General features: G+C 39.4%; 1 protein-coding gene across 1 annotated transcript in view; it reads left to right on the top strand.

Annotated features, from left to right (window-relative positions):
- CHRM3 (cholinergic receptor muscarinic 3) overlaps window positions 1-6,056 on the top strand; it is a 105,608-nt gene extending 99,552 nt beyond the window's left edge. The window contains exon 2 of the mRNA XM_030447882.1: window positions 4,102-6,056. Coding sequence (XP_030303742.1) covers window positions 4,102-5,923 — 1,822 coding nt within the window. The 3' untranslated portion in view covers window positions 5,924-6,056. The remainder of the gene's footprint in view (window positions 1-4,101) is intronic.
- Window positions 6,057-10,814: the final 4,758 nt, after the last annotated feature.

Raw genomic sequence — 10,814 nt, forward strand, 5'->3', positions numbered from 1 at the left:
CCTGTGGTGTTCTCTGACCTGTACCTTTCATAAGGTTTTCTTAAAAAGCAGAAACAATCGTTTTAAAAACTGAAATCACCATGAATAGCATAGTAGTAATCTTAGGTAAGTAATTATATATTCTTGGGCTTTCCTTTTCCTTTTCTCTTTTCCTAGAGAGACTTTCCTTTGTAACTCCCTGAAATTGTAATGTAGTGTATCATACCAGTGATTTGTAAACTCTTATCCTGGTACATAAAACAATAATTATTTCACAGTTTGGTTTCTTTGCCTCACTCAAACTCTGCTGTACTGTTTTACCATAATATTTGGGGCTGCTTTCCTCCTTGGATGCAGGTTGATCTTTCTGGAGCAGGTGCTGGCAGGCTGCACTACTGCCCTTTTTGCTGGTCCCAGGACACCTCTTTCCCTGTACAGCAGTGGTAGTGCTAGACAGGGTTTTTGCTATGCAGATGAACATGTGGGTAATACATTTTTTATTTAATGAAACAGTTAAATTACAGGAGCTTGTAGAAGAGGCAGAATAACAAAGGAATGTCAGCATCATCCTGCTAGCAATTCTACTTTGTCAAATAGTCCAGTGAGTGTGAGATTAGTGATGCCTTTTATGCCTGAGGAGTCCAAAAAGCCATCAGGGATGTGTCAGTGGGTTGCTCTCAGTCTTTTCTCTGTCTCAGTTACTGGACTGCTTAGGACTGTGCATTGCAGCAGTGGCTTAGAGAAATTGCTTTGTACTTGAGGGATGGGAGAACTAATCTAAAAAATAAAAGCTTGGCTCCAGCACTCGCTCAGCATCTGAAAGAAGTATTTTGAAGCACAGGATTTCTGAAAGGATTTATTGGTTAATTTCCATTGAAATTCCATTTCAAAGTCTACAATTAAGGAGCATTCATTCTCATTTTATGGACTCAGTGGTAGATAGTGAGGCACTTGCACATTAATTTTGCAAGATTGTTTACATCTTTTAAGGGATAGTTGTTTTGGACTTTCAAAGCTAACACTTCTGTTTATGGTTGTGTTATGCAATGAAAAAGAAAGTGATGTTGGATTTTATTCTGTGCCCTGTAATGAACATTTTTTTTTTCTTTATCACTTTTTTTTTTTCCTTTATCAGTATGTTTTGCTTGGTCCCTTCTTGTGTAGTAGCAGACACCAGAATGCCTTTTTTTTTAATGAAAAAACAGCATAATGATTACCATCTAAACTTACTTGTCAGACTTCCCAATCAATACTTTACTGTGCTGGATGGTACCTTGTAAAGTTTTTACAAATGTACTTCTGTGGAGAAAATGCCTTCTGGCTTTCGTTCTTGGCTCCCTGTTCCTAATATCAGCAAAGGATGGTCTGCACCTTATAAAATTAATCATTTCTGGCATATATTTAGCAAATATCATTATTTCCGATCTCTCTTATATTGTTACAGTTTTGACCTCATCAGATTTGACATCTCTGGAAGAGATGCCTGCTTTTAAGTAAAACACTGCAAGCAGGATGGTTTCCAGCAATCTTGCTTGAGTCCAAGGCTTTTTCCCCACTGTGTTTAACCACTCTGGCTCATAAGCAACTGGCAAGAACATTGTCAGCACTTGCTTATGGGGTTGTTCACAAGTGAATTCTGGTTTTGTTTCACCCACGTATTAGAAGGGCCAAGCCAAACTTGAATATTGCTTTACTATCTACTTCAAGAGAATCTCATTGTACATTGGGTTTCCATGCAAGACAGATGGAAAGTGAAGACCATTTATAATTTTTGAGTATGTAGCATCTCTATTTTTATAGACATCTAAGAGAATGCTGTGTTTTGTCAAGACAAATGAGTGAGCCGGTATGAGTGTGCCTGGGAGGGTGTGAATGAAAAAAAGAGCTTGCTTCTTATCCAGACCTGTGATTGACTTCTTGAAAATTCCTTTCTGCAGACATTCATCTCATTAGCACAGGTGGGATGAGTCCATCTCTCTCACAGAGTGCAGATTTGACCACAGCAGCTTCTCTGGAACAGTATGGTAGTGAGCAGTGAAGATGTGTGAGGATGTGTTGCTGCATCCCTGATGGCCACAACTACACAAGCTGCATGGGTAGCTTGAGTGCAGGAGTATGTATTGATGGGAAAAAAAAAAAAAAGTCAAATCTGTTGAGTCCCACAGCTTGTCTAGCAGATGGTAAGGACATAGTGGAATTGTATCAGCACAGTTTGCTTAGAATTTATTGGGAAAGCAATGCAAAGCAATGCAATGGTAAAAAATATAGAACAATTTAGAGAAACAGCTTCACAGATTTTCTTTTTGCCTGAAATTTCATGCAAAACTGTGTACTTATTTGATATCAACCTTGCAAAGAAAAGAAAAGTTGGGATGTCAAAGCTTTTGCTAAAATGTTAGTTACAGCATACTTTAATTTAAAAAAATATATTTTTTTTAAGGAGATCAAAGTTATCAGTGTTGGCAGTTTATAGAATTATTACTATTTTTCTTTTTTGAAATTATTACAATTGCTCCAAATTTTCATGTATCCCATGCCAGCGTATCATAATGACTCCAAAAGCATTCACATTTAGAAAACAAACATTTTGTCCAGGATTTACAATCAGCTATGGACTTTTTCTTTGGGATTCTTGCTTCTGGATGACACGATTTATTACAGTGAATCTAGGCAGTTGACAAATTAATTAAATAAGGAAAATTCAAATTCCTTATTCTGAGTATGTCTTCATCTTACATATATAGTTGAGGAAAAAAAAAAAAAAAAAGGCTTAATTATGAATCTCTTTCAAGCTTCTTCCCTCTTTTCCTAAAGTATTTAATGATTGCTCTGCCAAAATTTTTTTCCTGACTCTAGAGGCCATATTTTCAAAGGAAATTTTAACATGTGTTGCCCTGGAGACATTTTGAAGTCATTAGATGTACAAAACCCTTGATTGAAGTATAAAATGTGCATGAAAAAACTAATAGCAGTATGTGCAAAAAGTGCTAATGAGAACTTTTAGTACCTTTATCAGGTAGCCAAAATGTAGACAAAAGTATCCTTGCAGCCTCACAAGTTCAGAGTATCTCGACACAGTCCTGGTTTGTGTCTCTGTACTTTAAGGAAAGACCCAACAATATTTTTGTTTGTCATAAGATGTAGGCGGGAGCAGCAGTGGCTGGCGCTGTCTCTTGCAAGTGCCAGGACAGCACTGGGGACCAGCACTGCATTCAGACTTAGAGGATTTGTGTTCCTGACTTTTTGTATTTGAAGGCTCCAGGACAGTGCACTGATGAGTTGGAGAGTTCAGGGGAGATTCACCAGGCACAGTTTTAATTAAAAGTTAAAGGAAGGCATTTTAGTACTACTGCAGGTCCAAATTTGCCTGGGGGCATTTTAATACTACTGCAGGCTCAAATTCATAGAATCATAGAATCATAGAATTGGCTGGGTTGGAAGAGACCTCAGAGATCATCGAGTCCAACCCTTTTACCACCGTTGCGGTTGCTAGACTATGGCACTGAGTGCCACATCCAGTCTCTTTTTAAATATCTCCAGACACGGAGAATCCACTACTTCCCTGGGCAGCCCATTCCAATGCCGGATCACTCTCTCCGTAAAGAAATTCTTTCTAATATCTAACCTAAATTTCCCCTGGCACAACTTAAGACCGTGTCCTCTTGTCTTGTTGAAAGTCGTCTGGCAAAAGAGACCAACGTCCACCCGGTTACAACCTCCTTTCAGGTAGTTGTAGACAGCGATGAGGTCTCCCCTGAGCCTCCTCTTCTCCAGACTGAACAGCCCCAGCTCTCTCAGCCTCTCCTCATAGGGTCTGTGCTCGAGTCCCTTCACCAGCCTGGTTGCCCTCCTTTGGACCTAGTGTTTTCGACTGGTGTTTTGGTTCTTCAGTAACTATAAGTTTTTAGAGAAACATGATTACTACAAAAAGCTCAGTTGTAAACTGAGTGCTACCATATACAGGTTTGACTTGGGACGTGTCACCAGCAGCTTGGCTTTTAAAGCCATCTTTCAAAGTGCTAAAGGGATTTTATGTTTGACTTTGTGGATGATTATCTATTTATCATCCTTGATTTTTTAATGGGTTTTTTTGTTTGTTTGTTTGCTTTTTCCCTGCTGCAGACTATGTCAGAGAGCCACAATGATCATGCAAAATAACAGTTCAGCCTCGCCCCTGTTTTCAAATGTGAGCTCCTTCTGGAAGAGAGATTCGCACAGACCGGGACTCCACGATGAAGCAGCGTCGCTCATTGGCAGCTATGACTTCCCTCAGACCACAGAGAGTTTCTCCTTCTCCACTGTGGAATCAACAAACATGTCCCTAAATGTCACAAACAAAGACCCTCTGGGTGGGCACGCTGTCTGGCAAGTAGTTTTGATTGCGTTCCTCACTGGGATCATTGCACTGGTGACCATCATAGGAAACATCCTAGTGATTGTTTCATTTAAGGTTAACAAACAACTGAAAACAGTCAACAACTACTTCTTGTTGAGTCTTGCTTGTGCAGATTTGATCATCGGTGTTATTTCCATGAATCTCTTCACCACATACATCATCATGGACCACTGGGCTTTGGGAAACCTGGCCTGTGACCTTTGGCTCTCCATTGACTACGTTGCCAGTAATGCCTCTGTCATGAATCTCCTCGTCATAAGTTTTGACAGGTATTTTTCCATCACTAGGCCACTTACCTACAGAGCCAAACGAACAACCAAAAGGGCTGGGGTGATGATTGGTTTGGCGTGGGTCATCTCTTTTGTCCTTTGGGCCCCTGCCATCTTGTTCTGGCAGTATTTTGTCGGGAAAAGGACTGTGCCTCCCGATGAATGTTTCATCCAGTTTCTAAGCGAACCTATCATCACTTTTGGCACTGCCATAGCTGCCTTTTACTTGCCAGTCACCATTATGAGTATTTTGTATTGGAGGATCTACAAGGAGACCGAGAAACGCACCAAAGAGTTAGCAGGGCTCCAGGCTTCGGGCAGCGAAGCGGAGGCAGCGCGCTTTGTGCACCAGGCGGGCAGCTCCCGCAGCTGCAGCAGCTACGAGCTGCAAGGGCAGAGCACCAAACGTTCCACCCGGAGGAAATACAGACCCTGCCACTTCTGGCTCACGATGAAGAGCTGGGAACCCAGCACGGACCAGGGGGACCAAGAGCACAGCAGCAGCGACAGCTGGAACAACAACGACGCTGCCGCCTCCCTTGAAAATTCAGCCTCCTCCGACGAAGAAGACATCACCGCAGAGACCAGGGCCATCTACTCAATTGTGCTGAAGCTCCCTGGTCACAGCACCATCCTCAATTCTACGAAGCTGCCTTCCTCAGAAGACTTGCATGAGTCAGGGGATGAACTGCAGAAGTCCGACACGGAATTGAAGGAAAAGAAACCTAAAAAATTGCACCCTCCCAAAAGTGTTCAGGACGGTGGAAATTTCCAAAAGAGCTTTGCTAAGCTTCCGGTTCAGCCAGGGTCAGCAGAGACAACCACAGCACCTGATGGCATTTCATCAGTGACCAAGACATCTGCAGCCCTGCCTTTATCCTTTAAGGAAGCAACTCTGGCCAAAAAGTTTGCCTTGAAGACCAGAAGTCAGATCACAAAGCGAAAACGAATGTCACTTATCAAAGAAAAGAAAGCAGCACAGACACTCAGTGCCATTTTGCTTGCCTTCATCATTACCTGGACCCCATATAACATCATGGTTCTGGTGAACACTTTTTGCAACTGTATCCCCAAAACTTTCTGGAACCTGGGGTACTGGCTTTGCTACATCAATAGCACGGTGAACCCCGTGTGCTATGCACTGTGTAACAAAACATTCAGAAACACATTCAAGATGCTGCTGCTGTGCCAGTGTGACAAACGAAAACGACGCAAGCAGCAGTATCAGCAAAGGCAGTCGGTCATTTTTCATAAGAGGATCCCCAGGGAGGCTTCATAGAATAGTATTTTTTAAACAATTTCAAAAAATAACGAATGGGGGATGGGATGCGACAGGATGGGACAGGGCAGGATGAGATGGGATGGGATAAGAATGGGTGGTATGGGGTAGGATGGGACAGGCTGGGGTGGGAGGGTGGTTCTAGGGTGCTGATTTGAACTTTTAAACATCAAGACATGGAAGCAGCTGCCAGGCTTACAAATCGTTTTAATAAATCCAGTTTAATATAAAAATCAAGTCTGCATTCAGCAAAAACTAACAAACTTCAACATTTTTACTAGGGAATGAAAGACTTAATAAAGTTTTCCTACAAATTTGCAAGAAGCTGTATAGCAATTATAAACCCATTACTGATCTGCCCAGCTCTTTGATTATAATCAACTCTGGGATCTCAGGTAAGCACATTTAGCTAGCCCAACTCTTCTGTTTCCAAGGAATCCAACAACTTTAAATTCAAGTCACATACAGATGTAGCAAGCTAGCAAAACAGGATTACAGAATTATTTGAGACACTCTATAGGTTGCAAAATTGCTTCTTGTCATCCGGGTAGAGCTTTCTGTCTACTTCTCTTCTGGTGTATTGTTACTTCTATCCCTGACTCTTGATTGCTGAGTATCCATGTGTGCAGTTCATGTTATATAAATGTGTGTGCATGAGTGTGTATGTATGTTTAACATACATTCACACCTCGAAAGCACACACATACCAGGAAAGAGGAGATCTAACCTATGGGTTTTACAGGGCCCCTGATCATAATTACATGTGAGTGAAATAAAAAAATAATATATATGTGTCAGAAAATAATATTACAAATATATATATATATCATTATTTGTCATCTGAAATTCAAGTTTATCTTTGAAACCAAAACATTTGCAATTGAGAGAACCAAAGCATAGCCTGTGAGCCTAACAGTTGGCAGAGTTTTATAATGGGGTATGTGCCCAGTAAAACCTTAATCTCAAGCACAGTGTCTTTTCCCAAAGTGATCACACCTCTTCAAAAAATATGAAGGTGAAGGGAATGGAAGGCTTCCTTCAGAGCAGAGTTTGAAGTTATCTTTAGAGGGTATAGGATGGTAAGATCTCACATTTGGGCCACACAGTGCTGATGCTAAAGCTGCTTGGGATGAGGGAATGCAGAGATATGCAAGGAGCCTTTTTTTGTGCTAGAATGGCTGCACTTCTGTGGGGCACACATGGACACTGGGATGTCTTGTCTTGAGTTGGATTGTGTCGCTGCACCACCCTTCCCAGAGCCAGCTCAGATCCAATGCACAGGCCCTGTATGGCTTCTAATGAAAGCTCGAGTTGTAATTTTCTGTCTCAACTTGGTGGAGCTCCCCTGCTTGCACTGTCTGCCCAGTTGATCTTCAGATGCAAAAGATTTGTGCAAGAGAAATGGTTTGTACGTGAAGATTGCTCACCAGAAAGTGTTTCTTTTCCAGAATCTGTTTTAAAAATCATCAGGAGAAGTGCACCTCAATACATTAACGCCAAGTTACTCAGTGTTGTGAAAAAATGTGGATAGTGCCAATTTGTAACCTGGCAATTTTGATAAAGAAAGTTTTAAAAAGGGCTTTAATATTTATAACTTACACATGACCAGTATTTCCTGGTATTTGTGATGTGGTCTGCACCAAACATAGTGTGATTTTTAAAAGTCAGAGATCCCCTGGGGAAAGGATTGTATTTTAAATATGATTTAGTTACATGTTGAAAGATAATTTTGTATTCTCCTTTGAACTGACCAAAACTTTTTTTTTTTAATTATTATTGCTTAGACTCTTATTTTGCTGAAAACAAAACAAATATCTTCTTTTACAATGGGGCATCAGTGTTGTGAACACAGAACTGATGTAAAAGCTGCTTTTGTATTCAGTGTGAGATGGTGTTTACAGATGATTTTGACAACAGTGGAAATATATTAAATGGTGTCTGTGTATCTGAAATATTTAATTTTGTGTTACGTTCATATGAAGAAATATTTATACATCACCAAATGTTTTATTTAATGTTGATAAATATTGCTCTTCAGTCTTCAGCTGTAGTGTCCTTTTAAAGTGATTCATAAAGGTCTGCTTGAGAAATGAATAGAGTGTACCTAGATTTCTTGTCACTAAAACAAATACTCTTGACATAGAACTTTCTTTTGTATGAGTTGTTTAATATGTCTACCTAAAGGTAAGCTTGTAAATGATATTGCAAGTCTACTGTAAGTACAAGTTTAATTTCAAACACACAGAAAGTTAAAGCTTCATCTATGTGTCAGAAGTGCATTTTGATCTAAAAATACCCAGAATTGGTTTACCAGTTTGGTAGCCATATAGAACCAAAGACTTCTAAGGCACCCCTATTGCAAAGAAAATTAATGATCTTTATTTCCAGAAAGAAGCATATATTTGAAATGTATTCATTACTCAAGTTGACCTAACTGATGTTTTAACATTTGAATATATATCTATATCTATATATATTGCCATATTGTTATCTCCTGATATCTAGAGTAGTGCTGTGCCCCTAATACACAAAATGTGAGAGCATGTAAGGAAGCCAGAGTTCATCAGGGGAATTTGTGGTATTTGCAGAATCAAGATATTGATTCTATAATGGGAAACTATTCTTTTTTATGAAGTTAAACTTCCATGAAAGTGGCTGTCACCACTGTTTACATAAGAGGAAGGGTTAAACCCTTGGATTGTTCTAACAAAGAAATAAACAACCTGTCATTTGATGTGTGAACAGGCTTTAAAAAGTTATTTACAGGCATCATAAAATGTGTATGTATACATATATTGTAGCATAGATCAATTTAGTTATTTATTTAACGGAATATGCACTATAAAATATTCAGAATTTGGCTGTGTTACAAGTACAGAGGGGATCAAATTAATTTGTATTTTATTTGCCTATGTGTTTGCTTTAAATCCATTCACACACAAAAATTTTAGCTATATACCACAAGTAGATTTATATTTATGATAAATAGGATAGGTTGCAGAAGAACAGTGTGAGACCAAAAGGTACAATCTGACACAGCACAGCTTCTAAGAAGTACAAATGATGTCATATTTCATCTGTTTCAAGGAAAATTAAGTCAGAAACATGATAGAAAGCATCATTGTGAGAGCAGACAAGCACCTCAGTCCCATTAACACTCCTCACATGGAAAGCTGGCTTTTCAGAGACCAGGCAGCATCCACATTAATTGCAATAATACAAGATTAGACTCCATCTAAAAAGGATCAAAAAATAAGAAGCAATAGCCAGGCAGGAGCCTTTGGGTTGTCTGGAGAAACCTTTGTAGAAGAGACCCCAATCACTGTCAGCCTCTGAGGAGCTGTAAGACTGCAAAATAAGTTACGGTATTTGCTTGGCTTTCTTGTTGTGAAATTGTGATAGAACTTCATTGCTTCTGTACTAGTACAGCCTTGGAGAAATTTCTGATCCAAAGATCTAGGGCTGGTGTCGTGGTGCATGAAGCACTTTATCCTACCCTATAGGTATGATAACACTTGCAAATTTAGGCTGCAGGCCAGTGTGTCACTGTTCTAAAGCTAAAGAAATACTGGAAAGGCCTGAGCAGTTCCCAGGATGTGAACCTGTGAATCTATAAATCCTGAGCAAGAGATGACCTAAAGGGATCTGGCAGTGTTGTGAGGATAGCCATCCAGTTTAGAGGTAGTTGATGACCTTTCTCAATTATGTACAGCTTGACTTTCTTCTTTTGTTGTCTTGATTATTGTATTTCTTTACTTCTTCTGCAATAATATTCTGAAATCCCTTCTCTTATTAACTTTGAGTACATGAGAAGTGAATACAAGTCCCAGAGTACTCTAAGTTTGCATCTCCAGAATGCAAATCTTTTTGTCACAGCAAAAGGAATTTTGTGTATTTTCTCCTGATCAGCAGCATCAGTAATTTTGAAAATACAGATATCATCATGCTACCATAAATATGGTAGGGATAGCCATGGAGTATCATGCTAAGCTGTTTATAAACTGCATTTAATCTGACCATCTGACTATTTATGACCATCCTTGTTCGAATTTCTGTTTGAGATTCCAAACCTTTCAAAATAATCAAAAATTTCTAAAACCATACATATTCATGTGGTAACTCTGAAGAATCTCTGACTTGAGTAAATCTATTGTCCCTTTTCAAAGCTTGCTTCCAACTTCTCTGATTTTCTATGTATATATTTCTACCTCTGCAAATACCACTGCACGTGCTTCTGGGAGCAGGTCAAAATGAGATATATTTGTAGATTGCTTCTTATTGAACCAAAGGATATGTACAGATGTCTGGTGGAGTTGGGATGTTCATGATGATGGCTGTCATTTCTGTCTCATCAGCTGGGCTCCCATCATACCCAAGAACTTCCACTTGGAAGCTTAGCTAAAGTATGTATGACATTCAGGTTTTCATAGAATTTAAAACCTTACTTAATTAACCATTTTCTTCCTTGTATCAGGCATAGAACACTTGTAGGTTCTGCACTTTTCTATCTTTACTTTTAGGACCTTTTAGACAGATATTGAGGAAAACACTCATACTAATTTGTAATGTCTGTCATTTTTGTACTTCAGCTTTTAAGGTAAGCAAAAGGTAATCCAGCTGTGCTGTTTGTTGGAAATGAGTATGAATAGGGACGTTTGGAACTTATACATAAGTTTATTCACTTTTGTGTAACTGGCTGATCTTAACCCTCACAGTATTTGATGTTACTGAAAGGTCTTCACAGTCTTAGCTGGCATTAGCTGTGCCATGCTGCCATTCAGGACCTTGACTACTTTTCACTACCCACAATTTACATTCCAAGTATAATACAGATTGGAATTTTATTTTTTCTCCAGGAAGATTGATGTAGTTACTGCCATATACCCTCCTA

This window comes from Calypte anna, chromosome 3, assembly GCF_003957555.1.
Source record: "Calypte anna isolate BGI_N300 chromosome 3, bCalAnn1_v1.p, whole genome shotgun sequence".
NCBI lineage: Eukaryota > Metazoa > Chordata > Aves > Apodiformes > Trochilidae > Calypte > Calypte anna.